This window comes from Priapulus caudatus, unplaced genomic scaffold (genome assembly GCF_000485595.1).
Source record: "Priapulus caudatus unplaced genomic scaffold, Priapulus_caudatus-5.0.1 Scaffold155, whole genome shotgun sequence".
Taxonomy (NCBI): Eukaryota; Metazoa; Priapulida; class Priapulimorpha; order Priapulimorphida; family Priapulidae; genus Priapulus; species Priapulus caudatus.
Window position 1 is genome coordinate 362,750 of NW_014577216.1, and position 23,043 is coordinate 385,792.

General features: G+C 44.9%; 1 protein-coding gene across 1 annotated transcript in view; it reads left to right on the top strand.

Moving 5' to 3' along the window:
• Positions 1-7,896: 7,896 nt before the first annotated feature.
• Positions 7,897-23,043, top strand: part of LOC106806344 (leucine carboxyl methyltransferase 1-like) — a gene marked incomplete in the record, with an annotated part of 23,260 nt that continues 8,113 nt past the window's right edge. The window contains 1 exon segment of the mRNA XM_014808252.1: positions 7,897-8,185. Within this exon segment, the coding sequence (XP_014663738.1) occupies positions 8,120-8,185 (66 nt within the window).

The window sequence follows — 23,043 nt, forward strand, 5'->3', positions numbered from 1 at the left end:
GTAATTTTTACATCATCTTCACAGTCATACTCTGGAAAATACTGCACGGGACCTGCTCTATATTACCCACCAAATAATTGTCAATGTTGCCTATATACTTATATAACTGTATCGATACGAGTTTCAACCATATGGCTTACGTCGCAAAAGCCTTGCCTGTGTAGGAGGCACCCACGCACCCCCGTTCTTATTCCTTCGCTCTCAGTTTATTGCCCATCTTTTCTTCGCTCAGAATTTCTTGAAAGGAGTGCAGACGGAATCCTTTCCGATAGCTGTTCACAACAGTTTGGAGCACTAGCACCGGCTGTCATCCTATACACGCTAGAGAAAGAGAAAGGTCAATGACTAGTTTTGGATCCTTGACCTAGTGGCGTGCATTCAAAAGCATCACGTTTATGTCCGTCTGACTATCTTAAACAGCCAGTAAAAACGTCTTTTAGATATCTATATATATATATATAAGTATATACTATATATATATATGATACCGTGGTCAATTTTATCGCGCAAAAAACATGTATGTTGCATGAGAGCATTGAGACGTACTATTCACAAGCCTTATTATTCGTTCATTATCAATAATGTGTAGGTAACATGTAACACACTCGCTAGAACCAATGACTAAAGGAGCTACACACATTCATTGCGCAGACAAGGCCAGAGGTTGGGTGCGGTAGCGTGGCGATCCGGCGTGTGTGTGTGTTGGTAGCTGTGGGGGGGGGCGATAAACTTACACTGTGCACTTCGGCCAAAACGTTTATATCTAAAACTAGGGGATTTAATTTGTCGAAATTTGAGGGTTTACTTGTATCACTCTGACCACATTCTTTAACAAAAAATAGTTGTTGATAACTAAGGCTTATAGGGTCTATGATCCCCCATGGCTACGTGCCGGAACATACCCTGTAACTAGTCTAGCTGATATGGTTAAGGGTAGGGTTAGGGTTAGTGTGAGCGGTTAGTGTTAGGGTAGGGTTAGGGAGGTAGGCGTCAGGCGACTCCATAGGACTCTCAGTTCAGTAGGAGTAGGCGAGTACGTCCGGCCATATTTAATAGTAGTATTTCAGGACCAGGGTACGTTCGGGTTATACCGGACCGTACCCAGGTACGTTCCGCAGTTACCCTGGGACATAGGACCCCTCTCAGCCATAATAGGTAATCCCTATATTATTTATTGCAGTGTATGCAGTACGTTCATGCTTATGGTATATTACACAAGTATTGCATGGTGGTCGAGAGCAACATTGATTTTTTCAAGACCACTTAGAAATTTATAACTATTGAGAAATTGAGTGTCAACACCTCTGGATTGGATTTGTCAGTAATGTCTTACGTACGGGCTGGCTGTTTTTTTCTGGTGTTTTCACTATTTTGTACATTGCTACCAGATTCGGACGATTTACTGTCCTTGCCATGCTCCACTGTTTGCAAACATCTTGTTGCAGCAGACCATCTAGGCAATTTGTGATGCGCGAAATTGTTTATGCTAAGTGGCCACACCATTCAGTAGGTGACATTGATGTTCCTATGGGCAACATTGATTTTTGGCCTTCACATCTTTGGGACATGACATTGCATTATACTATGGCAGATCAACGGTCTATGTCTGCCCTGTAGTTGCAACGGAACTACCCTGGGTACGGTCCGGATATACCGCGAACGTACCCTGGCAAACTATCTGATATGGTTAGGGTTAGTGGCTTAGGCCGCAGTAGGCGTAGCGACTCCTATATAGACTCGTTAGTGGAGTAGGCGAGTTACGCGTCCGACATATTAGATAAAGCTACAGCGGTACGCTCGCGATTATAACGCGACCGGTTTTTTTTTACAGGGTACCTTTCGGCATACCAGGAGACATAGACCCTCGCTATACTATGGCTGTAGGGTCTATGTCTCCCTAAGTAGCTGCAGGAACGTACCCTGAGTACGTCGAGTACGTCGCGGCATATAGATAGTATTATAGTAGACAGGACGGGACGAGTGCCCAAGGATAGAGAACCATGAGTTCCAATAGTAAACCAAGGGCGCTTGGCTAATACCCTGACCTTAACCCTAATTCCTAAACCCTAACCTATTATACTTGATGTAAAATGACATTGGTTTTATTGCGGGACCCATGTTCTCTATCCCTTGAACCGTACGACGTGATTCTTTACTTCGATCAAACATGGTCGCATGCTCAAGTGCAAGGATGAGCCAAGATATTCACTAAATAAGAGAGTACATAGCATATGCCTCTTATTTCTAGAAGCTAAACTAATAGTATACCTTTAAGTAACCTCAAACAAACACATATTTAAAAATAAACAATAGCAAGAACGATACTCACAATTTAACAATACCGAATCAAAATAAGCCCAACCCATTTCACTTTCCTATTCGTTTTATGAAAATCCTCAACAACGAAACGAACAATGTTCGTGCGCCCACGGACTGAATGTTAAACAGCAAACAGTCTGTCGTGTTTTATATCGCCATAGTGATAATATTATTTAATTTAGGCGTCTACGCGTGGGGGGTGGTGTGTGTGTTGGGGTGCGCGCACTTGTTGAATTTTCTGAAGTAAAATAGGGCTCATGTCTTCTGCTCGACGCGCTGTAAAAGCCCTACAAACTGACGATTTCAACTATGTGCAACGTTTCGGGCCGCTTTCAGCCAGGTGTACTGGAAAGACGACGTTACATCAAGGTGCAGGTAAAATATCATCACAAAACTTCATGCGCTTTAGGCTTTAGTTGTACCGTATTTATCTATTAAGTATAAAGTCAGTACCCGTTAAGTGGGTGGTGGATAATTTTCATATCAAGGATATCTTACCTTTCTTTCCGGAAGTACTGATAGCAGTAGCTTCAACACGACGACAACGTTAAACACACAGACTACGCGATTCCGTTAGTCTGTGGCTTTAACCAAACTGCATGCAGTGCCCCTTCCCACACTCAGGATAATACCACTCGCCAGCAATGCTCAGCACTGTATTGTCTAAAGTGGCGCGGAGCCTCGGGAACATCCAGCAAATGGCAATCCAACCGGCGCGAGTCGCCGAGTCGCAACAATAACATAGAAATTTCTATGCATTGCCATGTTTTGTTGGTGGACAAATTTAGCATGTTCTTTAAGCTGCCATATGCAAAGAATGCTATCAAAGACATGTTCAGAATGTAGGTATATGCCAAGCACTCCCAACAAAATTCATTGATAAATAGTAGTAAATTACGCTGAACTTAGTTATAGTAACAGGTAATGATTTGAAAGTTGAGTAAAATCGGGGCGCATTATGTCTCTCACTATTTTATCAAATGTTCTCATAAAATATATGGCTCGGATTTTGAATTCTTTGCAGCTTTTATAAGTACACACCGCTAATTACTCAGGGACAGCAGGTAACGTGTCCGCTGTAAAAAACTCTATCATAAAAAGCGTAAGACAAATTCTTACCGGAAAAATAGCTCTGTGCAGTGGTATATTGAGCCAGAGCGAGAGCGCCACTGTCTCAATGGAGTTTTGGTTACCTTGCCCCGCCTTGCGCCACCTTTTGGATATGTGGAACGAGCTATATGTGTATTGCATTCATGGTATGACTACTAGGGCCGAGCAGGGTCTATGTCCTCCCCCAGGGTACTGCCGCGAGGGGTAAGGTCCGGGTATCGCGTTTAACCGGAACGTACCCTTGATCTTCTTATGTATCTATGGGTAATAAAGAGGTATATAACGGGAGGCCGTCTTGTATTTCACAAGGCCACGATTCTCTCTTTGGAATGACTCCCTGGGTACTATCTAATATGCCAGACGACCTCGCCTACTCCACTAACGAGTCTACGGGAGTCGCTTACGCCTACTCGCCTCAACCATATTCAAATAGTTACCAGCGGTACGTTCCCGCAGTACCCTGGGGACATAGAGTACCCTATGAGCGGTACTAGCCTATAGTATACAGATATTTAAGTGCTACGCTACCACCAGTGAAAAATTAAATTTTTTTGCTTTCCGGGCGCCTCTTCTTCTCGCACAACCCGCCGCAAATTTCGGGGGCTACTTTTTCATTGTTCCAGGCCGCCTCTTTTTCCACTTTCCAGTCGGCGACTTTTTTCCAGGGCTGTTTCCTCAAATGCTACAACCAAAGCACATAGCCTGAATACACACTCGTGGCGGCCGCGCCGCACACACCACAACAGACGTCACCGACGCAAGGCACACACGCCACGCACGCACGCAGCACGCACACACCACACTACACACACAACACACACACACACACACACACAGACACACACACACACACACGACAACACAGAGGGGGCACACACACGACACAACCAGTCAATATTCAAGACAGTTATTCATCAAGACTGACAGGACTAACATGATACATCACAACTCACAAGTCACAACACAAATGCACCTGAACTAGCCTGCAAGTACATCACAGCCGCCTTCAGCTAAAACCACAGAAACTATTACGGCTTAGCCCAAATTAGTGAATGTCCGCCTGTACGAAGCTAGCAGGATCGATTGTTAATACGCCGAAGTCTCTTCGCTGGGTTCCAAGGGCCCACGTTAAGGCCCTGGAAGCTCAGGGCGCGTTGCAGAAAGCGGCCGCGAGCACGTGCTGTATCGGCTGTGCACATCGACGCTGCGGTACGTAGCCTGCTGCGCAGGGGCTGCATTTTGATTGTGAGTATGGGGGGTGGTTTGTGTTGGTGGGTTGCTGTCGGATTGTTTCAGCTTGGTTTAGCTAAGTCGCTGATCTACTGAGTATATATATGTTAGAAGTTCGGCCATTGCTGCGCTATGAGAGAGCGGCAGCAAAACTCTTTCGTGCGAATGACAAACAAAAGCTACAATCCGGGAATGACACACGAGTGGTCCGGAGGAAAAATAATACTGTCGAATTTCATTAGGATTTTCCATGGGATTACCGTTCTATTAATCCTACGGCGGTCGTTCGGCTCCTACGGGTCTACGGTAGGCACGCCCGCAGGCACACCCGCACGCACGCACGCACGCACGCAGGACGACCACGCACGCACGCCGACGCACGCACGCACGCGCGCAAGCACACACGCAGCACGCCAGCCAGCGCACACCCGGCACACACAGGCACGCCCGCACGCACGCGACGCACGCAGGCACGCACGCGCGCAGGCACGGCACGCGCGCAGGCAGCGCACGCACTGCGCGCAGGCACGCACGCGCGCAGGCACACACGCAAGCACGCCGGCCCGCCCATGCAGGGCACACCTCGCACGCACGCACGCTGCGCGAGGCCACACACGCAAGACGCGCACAGGCACACACGTAATATATCACGCTGAGCCGGCGCTGGGCGCGCCGCGCTTGACTTGAATTGGCAATACACACATGATGCTTTAATGATAAACACTTACAGCCACCACACGTACTAGGAATTCATACGCCGCTCGCGTGGAAGCGGCTGCGGCTAGCGGCAGAGGCGAGCGAGATCGGCAAGGCCCGCGGCTCGCCCGGGCGACCGACCTGGACAATCGATCTTCCAGTGGCGACTTTTGCTTTTGGGTCGCCCCCGATATCGTATTTGCGCGGGCCTCTTATTTGGATTTCGGAGGGCGAACATCGCCCGGCCGCCCCCGTTGTATTTTGTTCCCCTGGCGTACCACGCCTCATTGTTCAGTGACCTTGGTAACCTCATATCTCATCCAGCATCGCACAGAGGACTAGCGAGAATGCATTTTAGCCTCACCTTGACATCGTCAACGCCCTGAGCTTATTGCAGTGGGCTCGTCGTCCGGTTCGCTACGTGCCGGTCCCCGTCAAACATTTCGGCTACCGTCAACCGATAACCAGGAACCGTTTGGCACATGTTTTGAAATTCGGCTATAGGGTTGGTTACTCGCCTATGCTCCCTCATATTAAACCACGTCCTATTTTGAAGCACGCCGAGTCGACAGACTTTTTTGCGCATCCCGCGCCCGTTTTTTGTTTTTTATAAACAATTATAATGGCAACAACAAACCAAGCTAAATCCCCGTGGGGTAGCACAGTCGAGCTGTGCCCCGTAGAGGCTGTCCAGGCCTCTTCTTCATACATGTCCCTATATATATATATATATATGTACCGTGTCAATTTTATGGCAAAAACACATTATGTTGCATGAGAGCATTGAGACGTACATTCAAAAGCCTTATTATTCGTTCATTATAATAATGTGTAGGTAACATGTAAACACTCGCTAGAACCAATGACTAAAGGAGCTACACACATTATTGCGCCAGACAAGGCCAGAGTGTGGGTGGGTAGGTGGGCGATGTGTGTGTGTGTGTGTGGGGGGGGGGGATAAACTTACATTGTGCACTTGTGGCCAAAACGTATATCTAAAACTAGGGGATTTAATTTGTCAAACTTGAGGGTTTATTGTATCATCTTGACCACATTTTAACAAAAAATAGTTGTTATAACTAAGGCTTATAGGGTCTATGTCCCCCAGGGTACTGCCGGAACGTACCCTGGTAACTATCTAGCTGATATGGTTAGGGTTAGGGTTAGGGTTAGTGTTAGGGTTAGTGTTAGGGTTAGGGTTAGGGAGTAGGCGTAGGCGACTCCATAGACTCGTTAGTGGAGTAGGCGAGGTACGGTCCGGCATATTAGATAGTAGTATTTAGTACCAGGGTACGTTCCGGTATACCGGACCGTACCCAGGGTACGTTCCGGCAGTACCCTGGGGAACATAGACCCTCTCAGCATAACTAGGTAATCCTATATTTATATATTGCAGTGTATGAGTACGTTCATGCTTATGTATATTACACAATTATTGCATGGTGGTGAGAGCAACATTGATTTTTCAAGAACCACTAGAAATTTATAACTATTGAGAAACTGAGTGTAACACCTCTGGATGGATTTGTCAGGTAATGTCTTAGTACGGTGGCTGTTTTTTTTCTGGGTGTTTTCACTATTTTGTACATTGTACCAGATCTGACATACTGTCCTTGCATGTCCACTGTTTCAAACATCTTTTGCAGCAGACCATCATGGCATTTGTGATGGGAAATTGTTTATGCTAAGTGGCCACACCATTCAGTAGGTGACATTGATTTTCCTATGGGCAACATTGATTTTGGGTTCACATCTTGTGACATGACATTGATTATACTATGGCAGATAAGGTCTATGTCTCCCTGGGTATTGCCGGAACGTACCCTGGGTACGGTCCGGTATACCGGAACGTACCCTGGTAACTATCTGATATGGTTAGGGTTAGGGTTAGGGAGTAGGCGTAGGCGACTTCCTATATAGACCCGTTAGTGGAGTAGGCGAGGTACGGTCCGACATATTAGATAGTACCAGGGTACATTCCGGTATAACGGACCGTACCCAGGGTACGTTCCGGTATAACGGACCGTACCCAGGGTACGTTCCGGCAGTACCCAGGGAGACATAGACCCTGCGGGCTATACTATGGCTGGTAGGGTCTATGTCTCCCTGAGTACTGCAGGAACGTACCCTGGGTACGGCGATATATTACTATTATTAGATAGTATTAGTAGTACTAGATAGGGGAAAAACAGAACGACGAGTGGCCCAAGGATAGAGAACATGAGTTCCAATGAAACCAATGTGCTTGGCTAATACCCTGACCTTAACCCTAATCCTAACCCTAACCTATTATATTGATGTAAATGACATTGGTTTTATTGGGACCCATGTTCTCTATCCTTGAACCGTACGAGTTGATTCTTACTTTCGATCAAACATGGCCGCATGCTCAAGTGCAAGGATAGCCAAGATATTCACTAAATAAGAGAGTACATAGATATGCCTCTTATTTCTAGAACTAAACCTATAGTATACCTTTAAGTAACCTCAAACAAACACATATTTAAAATAAAACAAAGCAAGAACGATACTCACAATTTAAAATACCGAATCAAAATAAGCAACCATTTCACTTTCCTATTCGTTTTATGAAATCCTCAACAAGAGAACGAACAATGTCGTGCGCACGACTGAATGTTAAACAGCAAACAGTCTGTCGTGTTTTATATCGCATAGTGATAATATTATTTAATTTAGGTCTACGCGGTTAATTTTCTGAAGTAAATAGGGCTCATGTCTTCTGTCGACGCTGTAAAAGCTACAAATGACGATGCAACTATGTGCAAACGTTGGGCCGTTCAGCAGGTTACTGAAAGACGAGTACATCAAGGTGCAGTAAAATATCATCAAACTTCATGCGCTTTAGGCTTGTAGTTGTACGTATTTATCTATAAGTATAAAGTCAGTACCCGTTAAGTGGTGGTGGATATTTTCATATCAAGTATATCTTACCTTTCCGAAGTATGTATGCAGTTACTCAACACGACGACAACGTTAACACACAGACTAACGGATCCGTTAGTCTGTGGTTAACCCAAACTGCATGCAGTGCCCCTTCCCACACTCAGGATAATACCACTGCCACAATGCTAGCACTATTTCTAAAGTGGGCGGAGCTCGCGGGAAATCCAGCAATGGCAACCAACGGCCGCGAGTCGCCGTCGAACAAAACATTGAAATTTCTATGATTTGCATGTTTGTTGGTGGACAAATTTAGCATGTTTTAAGCTGCAAATGCAAAAAATGTATCAAAGACAATGTTCAAGAATTAGGTATATTGCAAGCATCCCAAAAAATTCATGATAAATAGTAGTAAATACGTGAACTTAGTTTAGTAAACAGCGTATGATTTGAAAGTAGTAAACTGGGCGCATTATTTCATATCACTATTTTATCAAATTTCTCATAAAATAATGGTCGGATATTTTAATATCTTTGCAGCTTTTATAAGTACACACCGTATTACATAGGACAGAGTAACGGGGCGCTGTAAACTTATAGTAAAAAGCGTAAAGAAATTCTACGGAAATCAGCGCTTGTGCAGTGGTAGTATTGAGCCAGAGCGAGAGCGCCATCTGTCGTGGAGTTTGTGGTTAACCTTGCCCGCTTGCGCCACCTTTTGGATAGTGTACGAGTTATATGTGTACTGATCATGGTACTACTACTAGGGCCGAGAGGGTCCATGTCCCCCAGGGTACTGCCGGAGGGTACGGTCCGGTATACCGGAACGTACCCTTGTATCTTCTTGTATCTTGGGTATAAAGAGGTATATAAGGGAGGGCTCTTGTATTTCACAAGGCACTGATTCTCTCTTTGGAATGTACTCCCTGGTACTATCTAATATGCCAGACCGTACCTCGCCTACTCCACTAACGAGTCTAGGGAGTCGCTTACGCCTACTCCCTAACCATATCAAATAGTTACCAGGGTACGTTCCGGCAGTACCCTGGGGGACATAGAGTACCCTATGAGCGGTACTAGGCCTATAATACAGATATTAATGTGTACGTACCACCAGTGAAAAAATTAATTTTTTTCTTTCCGGGGCTCTTTTTGCAAACCCCCCAAAATTTCGGGGGCTACTTTTTCATTTTCCAGGGCTCTTTTTCCACTTTCCAGGCGACTTTTTTCAGGGCTGTTTCCTCAAATGTACACACAAGCACAGTAGCTAATACACACTCTGGGGCGCGCACGACACCACACAGACGTCAGCACGCAGGCACCACACGCACGCACGCACGCAGCACGCACCCACACACTCAACACCACACACACACACACACACCACAGACACACCACACACACACACACACACACAGAACACACACAGCACACAACAGTCAATATTCAAGACAGTTATTCATCAGACTGACAGACTACATGATAATCACAACTACAAGTCACAACACAAATGCACCTTGAATAGTGAATACATCACAGCTTCAGCTAAAACACAGAAACTATTACGGCTAGCCCAAATAGTGGAATGTCCGCCTGTACGAGCTAGGAGGATCGATTGTTTATACGCGAAGTCCTTTGCGGCTGGGGTCCAAGGCCCACGTAAGGCCCTGGAAGCTCAGGGGTTTGAAAAATGCGGCCGCGAGGCACGTGTGATGGCTGTGCACATCGACGCTGCGTACGTGCCTGCTGCAGGGGCGGCATTGATTGATAGTATGGGGGGGGGCTACGATTGTTCAGCGTGGTACTAATCACTACTAATAAATATTAGAAGGTTGGCATTGCTGGACTATGAGAGAGCGGCGCAGCAAAACTCTTTCGGGGAATGACAAAAAAAAGCTACAATCGGGAATGACACAACGAGTGTGCCGGCAGGGAAAATATACGTGTGAATTTCATTAGGATTTTCCATGGATTACGTTCTATAATCCTACGGGTCGTCTGGTCCTACGGGTCTACGTAGGCACGCCCGCAGGCACACCCGCACGCACGCACGCAGCACGCAGGCACGCACGCACGCACAGCCCGCGCACGCACGCACGCAGCGCAGGCACACACGCAAGCACGCCAGCAGCGCACACCGGCACACACAGGCACGCCCGCACGCCACGCACGAGCACGCAGGCACGCACGCGCGCAGGCACGCACGCGCGCAGGCACGCACGCACGCGCAGGCACGCACGCGGCAGCACACACGCAAGCACGCCTGCAGGCACACCTGGCAAGCACGCACGCGCGCAGGCACACACGCAAGCACGCGCCACAGGCACACACCGTATATATAGCGGCGGCGCGGCGCGCGCTTTGATTGTATGCAATACACACATGCATGCTTTAATGATAAACACTTGACAGGCCCCACCGTACTAGGAATTCTACGCGCGCGTGGAACGCGGCTGCGCTAGCGGCAGAGGCCGAGCGAGATCGGCAAGGCGGCGGAGCCCGACCTGGACAATCGATTTCCAGGGCGACTTTTGCTTTTGGGTCGCCCCCGATATCGTATTTCGGGGCTCTTTTTGGCATTTCGGGGGCGAAATCGCCCGCCGCCCCCGTGTATTTTTTCCCCTGCGACGCACCGCTCATTGTTAGTGCCTGGTAACCTCATATCTCATCTGACATGGACAGAGATAGCGAGAATGCATTTTTAGCTCACCTTGACATCGTCAAGCTGAGCTATTGCCATGGTCGTCGTCCGTCGTACGTCCGTCCCGTCAACATTTCGCTACGGTCAACGATAACCCAGGAACCGTTTGGCCCACATGTTTGAAATTGGTATAGTTGTTACTGCTATGCTCGCCCATATTAAACCGTCCTATTTTGAAGCACGCCAGTCGACAGACTTTCAAGGCCACGGCAATTTTTTGGCAAAAATGGAATTGCATGCAGTAGTCGTGTAGTTCAGGTTCAACGGATTTTGCTCATTTTTGGTATGTGACTGAATAAGAGCTAGGGGTTTTGATATTAAAAAAACAATAATGCAAAATTTTAGGTAGGGTTTGGCTAATGTATAAGGCATATAATTAGACAAACAGTGTGGTGTCACACGTCGTACTGGTTCGTTGTTAGGAAAGATTTCATTGACAATATCTTTTAATTGCAAAATTGGTATTTTTCTTTCCACCTGCCGCTAAAAGGACGTCTATATTAGAGTATAAAGTTTGAACAAAACATGTCGGAACGCAGCATAAAACTTTCATGGGTTGGATATATTCCAGGCCGGTACAGGAGATAATTTTGCATATTTTGTCACGTGGTTTGTGTTATAACCAAGTCAGATGTATATTGGCGCGTGGAGAAGGAGGGGAGAAGCTGTGGAGAATGCGAGGAGGGGGAGAAGGGAGAAGGTGGTGGAGGAGGGGAGAATCTGGTCGGAGAAGGAAGGCGGGGAGAAGGAGACAGGTGTGAGGAGGGGGAGAGCTGGTGGAGAAGGAGGAGGGGAGAAGAGCTGGTGGCAGGAGATGGGTGGAGAAGGAGGAGGGTTGTGCGAAGAAAGGTGGCGAGGAGGTGCCCTCTCTCCTGGCAGACCACCTTCTCCCTTCTGCCACCACGCTTCATCACCACCTCCTCTTCTCCACCAGCTCTCCTTCTTCCTTCTTCATTCGTTCCACCAGCTTCTCCCCCTCCTCCTTCTCCACCAGCTTTCTCCCTCCTTCCTTTCCACCACACCTTTTCCCTTTCTCCCTTCCCCCTTCTCCACCAGCTTCTCACCGCCCCCTCCTCCACTAGCTCTCCGCCCCTGCCACCACCTGTTCTCCCTTCTGCCCCCCTCCTCCTTCTCCCAACGCAGCTTCTCAACCATCCTCATTTGCGTCTCGACGACGGAACACCGGGGAGCGAAAGTTGAGAGAGCGAAGGAGCTTCGAGAGTTGCTCCCTAGGTGGAACGGCTGTCCTTCTCCGGAGCCATCGAGCTTTCCTTCAGGAGCCTCAGCTCCTATCTCAGCGCTCGGAAGCACTTCGTCGGTCCTTTTTAAGCGGGCGATCTGGTGAATGGGATGCTCGTGACGAGTGGATACGCTGTCTGGTGACTGCCCCTTCCTCCTGAAGTGCGGAGTTGTAGCATCTCAGCGTTATGTGCACAAACGCACATGACAGAATGATTGGTTATAACACAAAACCACCGTGATAAAGATATGCAAATTATCTGCCTGGTACCGGCCTGAATATAGACAAACCCATTATTTCAAAACGCCATTCGCTGACACAAGCGGTATAGCGCCATCTACGGTCACAGAATTGTGATTCATTTTGGTTTATAAAATTATTATCTGGGGCGATATACAATGGCAATCGTTTCTAATAATTACGTCGATGGTTGCTCAATCAAGAACTGACCTTCTTTTTACTCACTCATTGTGTGTCCACTTTTGTGTGGTGGGTGAGCTAGCAGTGTGATTGCACACTTTCATCTCACAATAGGCAGCGTAAATACTTAAACTGCTTAGTAGTTTTTGCTGTCGGCATCGTTGGTGGCGAGCAGCAATGAATGCGGGCTCTCAAGGGTAGCTTTAAAAATGAGTGTGATTTAATTTTGAATAAGAAAATCTAAGCGCCGAAGGCGAAGGGGAGGTGGATGAGGGAGGGGGTGAGATTTTTAAAAATGGGCGGCTATTTCAGTTATTTGATGCCCTCACAGCAGCAATTTGAGAACATGAATTCTTGTTGCTTATATAAGCATGGAAAAAACAACTACAATGTTACCAGTACAAAAAAACGGCTAGACCCACTCCCAACGAACGAAGAAAAACTGGATTCTTGCAATTGCGTTGAGATTTTCGGGGACTGATCAGAGAAATGTGCATGGGAGCGTGAGATGTGCCTCTGGACATCTGGCATGATCTCACGCCAAATGCGTGAGGGCTTGTGAGTCATGTGAATAGTATTATGAGTATATGTGCATGTCCAGTGTACAAAATTTAGCAACTATGGTGCATCATGCACTCTTGATTTTGGTATAGATAGCTAATATTATTCCGCCAGGTGCAAGTCCTATTTCATGGCAAAGCGGCCCGATCGTGCAATGCCCGTTAGGCAGTGATGAAGGCACTTTTCCTCGATTTGTCTGTCTCTTCATGTATTAGTTTATAGATTATGGTTTTCATAATGACATAATTTCATAATGGGCTCTGTCCTCCCAGTTGACAGCAACATTATATAAAGAATTATTACTGTGATACTATTCATTATATGAGTTATGGCTGTAGATATTGTTAGAAAAGGCTCCTTTATACTAAGAGCTTACCTGCCGCACAGATAGATGTGTCATCAGCATCTCTGTAGCATAATGGCCTCTTTGCAAGAATGCCCCCACACTGATATGTGGGCAATCTCTCTGTAGCCGCATTCGCTTCTCGATCTCCCACACTAAACATGTAGCTATCTCTGTACCAATTGCTCTTGTATCTGTCGGCCATATTGACCGTGTAGCTTATGCTCTGTAGCGCCATTTGCTCTCGTATCGGCCCCCACACGATATGTAGCTATCTCTTGTAAGCTAATTGCTCATGCTGTCCCACATTGATCACTGTGGGTATATTCCTCTGCGGCCATTCACCTGGTACAACATGAGTAATTCCGCTGTATCAGGCCAAGAGTGCTAGGTCTCTTTCTAGAGGACATCCGGATTTGTACATGTGATGGCAGGACCTTTAAAAAATATATTTATTGGTGTGTTCGCAGTATTTCTGTCACAGCATGTGAGCGTCGAGCGGCCGGAGATTAGCATGAGGCTACTAGGCCAGACGTGATGGGAGGTCAAGCACCTGCTGGGCAGCAGTTCATACAGGTATCTGTCAAAGCGTAATAACCATGCTAATTGTTTTCATTGGTAACTTTTTACGACGAAGACATTACTATTGCAGCTACAAGGCATGATCGATAGCAGGGTTTCTCCCCGGATGAAAATTGAAACAGGGAGAGGGGAAGAGGGGCGAGGGGGGGTGGAGGGTAAACTAGGGGTGTCCGGGCGGCGTGTTTTTAGCCGTAATGCGTAAAATCGCCACGCGAACACATAGACGTAATTGTGGTACTGTGTATATTAAGATAGGCCGAGGTCGGTTTCAGTTGTGTTAGGGTTTGGGGACAGGGGTTGGCATGTTTGTACTGTGTGGCATGGCGTAAGTGTAGCGACGTTTAGGCATTACTGGTACGGCTAAAAATACACTGCGTCGTGTTCTGGTCGAATGGGATTCCTTGAGCGATCGATTCCGCACTGCAACTTTTATTGTGGTGGAATTTATCAGGGCGGAGGTAATTTAATCGGAGCGCAACTATTGACAAACGTGGGGAGTTCTCGCCAACTTGGGCCGGGCGGCGCCCGCAGGGTTTGCGCCGAACGTAGGAGGTGCGCTGGATAGTAAGGGAATATCTGGTCACACCAGTGTTTTACAGAGTAGCGAAAAACTACTAGAGTAGTGGGCCAAGTGATGACAGATTTCGACCGAATTTTGAATATAACCACTGAAGGGCGTTGGGATTAAACATGTTGTTAGAGAGATAAAACGCTATTGTTTTCATACAATAGCAGTTGCTAATACCCTCTGTGGACTTGCAGATGACGGCGGTGCCTCAAAATTATTGAGTCTCTTGGTGCGCGGATATGAACACGTTGTACTGGAGGCTATGTGACGCGAAAAAGAACCACTATCACCCGATTTGTTGAGGTCGACTTTTCGGACTTATCATCGAAGAAATGCTTATGTTATCAAAAAACGAAAACGCTCATTGCAGAAAATAAATTCAGCGAAGGTATATCATATTAGCGTTGTGTGTGCACCGGCATAAATTAGTTAGTCAACAGCACTTTAGACATTTTTGTGGCATTTACCTGGGAGTCAGCACTGTTTGTTGTATGGCTGTTACAGTTTACTGTATCTTTTGGAACATTCTTGCTGGGTACAAAGTGTGACATTCCTGTAGATATTGGACGTCAGTCTGCTAAATCGGCCTCCATAACTGCAGCGTTTTGTGTTGTAATCGTATCACCCTACCTGCATTCTTGACATAACACATAAGATATAATACAAACATATAACACATGATATCTATGTAATAGCCTTTGGAGAGTGTCTCCGCTACCTTCTAGAGCGACGACATTCTGCTGCTAGCCGACAGATCTACATACAGTTCCTCATGCATCTCGTTGCTGGCCGACCTTGAGGAATCTAAAGGAGTTTGATTCAAAAGGCTTGGTAGGTACCAACATGTGATCGGTTCCTCGATTCAAAGCAGTTACGTTAGCAGATTGTAAAGGAGTTTATTCAAAGCTTGGTAGGATACGCAATGTGATTTGGTTCTCTTATTCAAAGCAGTTACGTTAAGAGAACTGTAGAAGTAGTTCGATTCCAAAATGGCCCTCCGTAAAGGTACCAAGGGTCCAATACAGATTAAGTCAAGACAAAATTCAAGGAGTTTTCGCAGGACATTTCAAGGACAATTTTTATTTTTTTCAAAGTACTAAAATTCTGTCTTAAAACTTAAAGGAGCGTTTACTCTAGTTCTAGGGTTATTTGCAGCTAATTTAGGTTATAATTAGCTACAGTAAAAAGTTTCCATGGTTCAATCCCCATGTTAGAAATATTTTTTTTAATATGTTTAAAACCTACCGACTACCGTGTGATAAACGACGGTGGCGCCACTCAAAGCGGCACGATCTGATAACGTTGCCGGCAACCACTTTCCCAGACAAGGGCTACAGACCGTTTAGGGTGTTTTCTTATTTATTCATTAAAGCAAAAGGACTTTTAATGTCCTTATAAACGACATATTAGTGTTCAGTTATAATATGAAGAACTGCCCAGCTAGGAAATGTATACTCCGTTCGTAAATAAGCCATTTAGGGTATAAATATAATTGCACGTTTGGGATTAGCCCTCGTCTGTAAGCGTCAAAATAAATTGTCAATACGCAACTTTTTCGGCGGTAGCAGCACGGTCGGCGGTTGTCATGGCGCCGTTTCAAAATTCGTAGCGTTGATGTGTAATTAATTATAACAATTCAATTAGGCATCTGGTAACAATACGTGTGGTATAGACGATTTGTTTAACCGTAAGCAGTGCTCGAAATAAGCGTTGTCCGGTTTGTTCCGAGACCACCAGAATTGTGCCGGAAACCTAACCCAGTCTGAGACATTGTCCGGTGGACAACCAAGAAAAACGTTGAACGAAAAACGCAGCTTTATTTTATGTTTTTTCTCAGGGGTTCTCAAGGAGCACTTATAGCCCTGGGGCCCGCCATTAATCCAATGGTGTGGGAAAGCGACCATACCATGCTCTATTCCAACACTGGTATATGTCAGGTTTTCTGATTTATGAGAGCTGAACTCGATTGGGAACAGCAAACTCAGCAAGTTTCACCCCTAGCATTTTGGTATTTTTTATTCCATATTATTTTGAATTTCCGATGGCTTTGCCATGCAAAACAAACACATGCAGTGGGGATTCATGTTGATCCGAAAGTGTAAAAAGAAAGAGAATTAGTCGTAGTCAGAATGAAGGCTGTACACGTACTTCAAAAGTGCTGCAAATACGATCTCATGCGATCTCACATTGCGAGAGAGAGTCTGGGGAGGACCGCCCATACGCCCCGCAGCTTGTTTTTCACCCTCCCTTGAATCCCAGAGCCCGCCACTAAATAATTACATATGCTTGGAAGCAGAGAACAATAAACAAAAATGGTGCCTTTTCACATGCACCCGCAAAACAAAAGATTGCAGAGAAGGTAGAGGAGCTGTAGGTGTGGAGAGGAGGCGGAGGAGCGCGAACCGCCAATTAAAATATTAAGTCATCCACTATTTTGGCCAGTTTTGCTGTTTTTGGCCACCCTTCGTTAAAAAATGCTGGCTACACAGCAGTTTTTGGGTGTTTTCCTGACGCATATTATGTGATTAAGAAAATAGGAGATTTGGGGATATTTTTTGGGACAGCCGCAGGCGGAGGACCAGAAATGTGTTGCGGAGAAACTGCCGATTATGCATGCCTGGGTTCGTCGCAGGACACCGCACATTTTTTTTCTTTATTTCGAGCACGTGGTAAGTACAGTTGTAGTGCATAAAAATCCTAGAGCTACTGTTCACTTTAATAAGAATTCAGTGTTTCAGACAATAGCACAGCTTGAAAAGATACATTACATGGAAATAGCGGTATGAAAACTTCTGATTCAGAAAAAACAGAGATTAACAGATTAATAAAATGAACAGCAAGCATATTTTTGCTTTAGTATTTTTAGCTCATCTGATGAAGTCAGATGCAGGCTTTGTAGAATCGGCACGATGTCCGTGCGTGCGTGCGTGCGGGGCGTCGTAGTCCTCCGTCAACAGTTGGGGCACAAATCTTAAAACTGCTCGACGTGACGTCACAGATATTCGGGGAACGTTGGGGGGGATCGTCAAAACGAGTTGGATGTCCAGCTGGGGGTCAAAGGTCAAGAGGTGTAAAAGAAGGGGGCACATTCCTCCTTAACTTAAGGTATAGGGAGGAAGATGCAGAATTGCGGCACACAAATTAAACGGCTCGACCTAGGCTCCGTGATAGTCGTGTATAGGCATCATGGTAGGAAAAGCGCATCACTTGTGGGCCGAAATTGAGGTCACAGGTCAAAGGTCAATGGTCAGCAGGGGCAGATTTGCAGACATTTTCTGAGGACATGGTTGACGAGCAATTGAAAAACTTTTTTTTTTTCAGCGGTGCCCCTAGCATTTTTTTATGGTATTATTGAAAAGGACAAAGACATGTACGCTTCTGCTGACAATGCGAAGAGTAAGTGTGCGAGATAACTTTGACTCCTAACGAGAGGTAAACAATGGATTTGTTTACTGTCTGTTAGAAAGACTTATGACTGACTGGGGTTTGAGGCTAGTAGAATCTAACATGCTGGTATGTATGAAGGCTTACAATGGTCACAGTGAAATTTCAAAAGTTAATTTGGTTAAGAAGGTTTATCTCCTAAAATGCGTATAATTGTCTATGGGCAATTCTGTACTGTCAGTATGTTTACATGTAACGTATGCCACTGCAGTGGCCACTGCCAGTGCATGTGGATGTGTACTGGTGTAGTTTTACCTGCGTTATTTGTTACAGGTGGCAGCTCTCTATTGCAGGGCCTGTAGGCTTGCGTAGGTAAATGGATGAGTGCTTTACGGCGTATTCTGTCTGCAAATAGGTTTGTTGGCTTACTCATGTTACGATGGGAGCTTCCATCTTTAATGCTGAAGACAGCCTTAAACGTGCGCGCCATCTCGTGGCAACTTTCATAAGGCGATCCCAACGAACATTCCTTGTGAGAAGGTTCGCTGATAGCATTCCCTGTGCATTCCACTGTTTCGGCGTGTATGTGAAACACATTTGGACTAACTAGGGTTTACTAGAATCGCCAGCGCACTGCTACCACAGAGTCAGCCCGCAGTAGACGTTAGATGAGCGCTGTCGCTCCGCGGCACTTGTTTATTTTATAAATTCCAGTAGTTTTGAGTACTTTTCCAGGACAATTCCGCAGTATAAAACACAATTATTTTAAAAATTCCAAGAGTTTAACAAGCGAGTCGTAATCAAAATTTCAAGGACATTTCCATGCCCGTGCGGACCCTGGTTACCACATGTGATTCGGTTCTTGATTCAAAACAGTTACGTTAAGAGAATCTAAAGGAGTTCGATTCAAAGCTCAGTAGGTTACCACATGTGATCGGTTCTCGATCAAGCAGTTACGTTACAAGGTGGATAAAATGGTTCTAATAGCATCAGAAGCTGAACTCTGATATATCTATATTATACACTCCTGATATTATCACATGCTTTAGTCTTGCTCCTCGAGATCTGTAATAATTGCATCACAGAAAGTGTCCATTGAGTAGCAATGATTTTAGATTAACACTGTACTGCACCAGATTATTACCTCTATAGACATCCAGGGTCTTTTTACCTCTTGTTTGCTTTCAGTCGAGTCACAGATAGACAAAAAGCCTACCGACGCTTTTCATCGCAGAATGTGTCCCTCGTGTATATGGAGACGAATCTTTGCGCAGCTGCTTCATGTGGATTAGCCGATTAACTTCAAGACTTCGTTTTTTTATCAACTAATGAACAGTGAGTGGATACTAAAGCTCCATGGCTAAACAATGTCGTTGCAATACCACCAACGTTTAACTGAACGTTAAGTACAAAAAATTGAAACGATGGCAGTATATATGTACCCAAGTTATATGCAGCAAGTGGCAGATCTATGTGAATTTTCAACTGAAACCTAGTGAGTTAATGTTGCAATGTTCTGCAGTAAGAAATGTCTGTGAGTGTGGGTGCATGTGTGCGTTTGTGCGTGTGTGCGTGTGTGCGATGTGCGTTGTGAGGGTAAATGTAACTCAGAGTTCTCCAGGGCAAGTGTGAACACTGACAACTGCAAATGATATTTTCCGGATAAGGCTGCCGGTTATGTTAAGCAGGTAAACATGGCAGACCACGTTTGTACCGTGATGTTAAGAAAACGCTCATGGGAAGAGGCTGCGAACTTCTAGGAAGTAGAATGCGTGTAAGGTCTCCTCGAAAACTCAGAAACAAAGGTAATGTGGTGAAATTGATCGACGCCCCTGTCAATATGCTAGGTTACTTTTAATTCACTATCAACTTCACAACATATTTTATATACATCAAGAGTACACTAATAGATGACGAGTATGAACACCGTTTACCCAGCGTTTTGCATAGTTTTCCAACTTGTAACATATTCTAATGCAATATGTGATATAAAAAATATTCCAAACTTTACCTTGTTTTCGTCTATGATTCCCTTAATCATTATGACACACCAATTTCACCTGAAAATCGTAATGTTGTTCTTCAAAAAAAGTTCTTTGAACTACGACCCGGGTTTTCACACAGTTTTCGCAAAACTTCGGCATGTATTCGGCTCAAGGTTGATAATGCGGCGCAGGCACAGGTTGTAATTACGGGACACTGGGGCTGTTGTGATATTAGCACAAGTAAAGCACTTGTTACGTCCTTATCCTCAGGAACACGATGGAAAACAACAGCTAAAATCAGCTGCTAGCTCGCGTGAGCAACACATTTTATTTTTAGCACGCTGGAAACGCTACACGCCTGAATACAATTCGATGCCATAATAACTCCAACAGCCCCCAGGTTCCGTCATAGAACAGGATAGAACACTAATCCCATAAGTAAACTTGCGCCGAACACCTACTATATCTTATTACTCCTGTTGTTTAGTTTATGACTCAACACATCCTGCAATGTTGTGTTTGTATAAACTTTGACGTAGCCATGATTCTTTTTCTCAATCAAGGTTCCTATTACTGATGGAATGGTGCGAAGCATTGGATATGCATGGCAGGGTTTATAAGAGGCTACCACAGGCAGAATATACAGAGAATAATCAGAAACTCCGAGTTTTCATAGGACGATGTCGAGGTGATCAGCCACATTGTTCGGCAGCATTACGGCCAATTACTGGGCATTCAAAGATGCACAATATTTGTCTTCAAGGAATTGGTGTCTAGTTATATGCATTAGCACGTGCTTACTATTTATGAAATGCATTCAATATTATACAAAAGGAACCAACATGTTTACAAAAATGGGCATAACAAATTCATATTGTCCTGGAAAGCGACATAAATACACCCCATTTAATAGACTCTAGTCCAGATTTCGAATAGTCGTAGAGTAAATTAACAAAAAAAAATTTCTCCGGCATATGAATGTATATTGACATGGTTTACGCACATCACATTGCACATATAAACGTCTCCAAGTGCTTGGCAATTGCTGTTAGTCTATCTACGTTTAGACCTGTGCGGATGTAATCTGCTTATCATGCGCTTTTATTCTTGGAGATGCCTATTATGTATATTATTGTAAAGTATATGCATCCTATATACACAAAAATTATGCGCCTACTTTCTACATACTGTTTTTATGCATACGTTGATTCTATGTACATAGCTTATAGCGAAGTCTATAGTAACACGTTTGCTCTATAATAACTTTTTATTGACAATTTGAATGTAACCTCTTGAAATTTATAATTTTTATTCTGGACATCATGTCAAGTGTCATGTAAAAAAATGGTCCTATCTCCATTTTTGAAGAAGTTAAGGAAAGGCTGAACCTCTTAAAAGTCAAGTCGTCATCAGAGAATTACGGCGATTTTTTTGGTCATGTAAGAATGCGCTATTATTATGCCTGCCTTATGTTGCAAAAAGTAAAAAAGCAATAGTACACGCTTTACTGGGGTCTACATCGGCCTACGTTCGACAGAGTGTGGCCTTATTGCTCCAGACCCTGACGCACGTTGGGCCTATCATCAATAACCCTACCTGTTGGTGTTTCAAACGTTTAGTGTAATAACGGCTGGTGATACAAACCGAAAACTACATCGGACTTTTGTAAAGTTTAAAAAGGCATAATCCATTTTTATTTTTTGAGGTGAACGAAATCGTCTGGTGTACGACTGTGAGCACGCAGTTCTGACCCTGAGCACTTAAACAGCTATACACAGTCCTTCTATTATGAAGAAAGTAACTGTCTGTAGTAAACAAAATCAACTTTGGAATGGCAAAAAAACTCCGGCAGATATACAACATAAACACAAGCATAAAATAATGGTTACTAGAATCGGCAATTTGAAATGTAAATTGTAAGGATAAATAGTTTCTCGATCAGGGAATAAATACAATGTTATAAGCACCTAAAACCTTTAGGTTAGGTTGCCATAGTGAATTGGATGAAATAACTTTTGATTCTTAATTACTATTTATCTCCACTGGTGCAGCAACAATAAAGAAGTTAACCAATTCCCTAAGTTCTTATATTCCTTGAATCCATTTCTGAATTACATCGTCTCTTCGGAGTGTCCTTGAGATTTGCCACCCCAATGGTACATCACGGCTAAATAACCTACCCAGTAAGGGTCCGTTCAACAATTATCAAATTTCCACCAAGTGTACAAAGAGTACACTTTTCGGAGACCCCCCCTTCCCCCCTACAAATGTTTGATTTTTTTCGAACACTATTCTTCATAGAAATACATGTACAAGAATTAGCATGCAGCCCTGTTATAACCGAGCATCAGATATAACAAAATCTTTGATATAACAGAATGAAATTTTCCTGGCACAAGAGAGGTGGATAAGACAGATCAAAATTATTAACTACTAGCTTTATAATAAATAAGGTTCGGAGTATACTATATAAGTAATCGGGTTCTTGTGGACAATACATCCTCGTTGATGGAGGATTCTCAAACAATTGATGCCAGGTCACAGCGGCGGACTTAAGAACTATTGCCGCCATTGTGCCGGTTGTTCACTACTGCACTTGCGGTGCTAAGCTAGCTAGCCGTGTTCCGTTCATTCAGACGGGCCGCCGTGGCGGGGCGTGGCCCGCCGGGGATTTGCGGTCACGGCGTGAGAGCCCGGCAGCATAACTGACCAGTGGGGCGCGCGGCCGTCGGGAAATGGATTCGACATTTTCGGCAATAGCTGAAAGCGTTTAATCGCTGAGCATCTGACACCATCGCTCCGGCCAGCGTAGCGGTTGTGTACGCTGTATATATGTTGATAACGTGTGAACGACGCGCCTAACACCGTAGTACAAGCACGCCACCAACCTGGTAACCCCATCGGGATAAAACTTGCCTGTATCCCTAGTTGGTAACTTATCTTGTAAGCATCACGCAGCAACTTTACCTGGTAACTTTGCCTAGTTGGTAAGCCCATATTAGT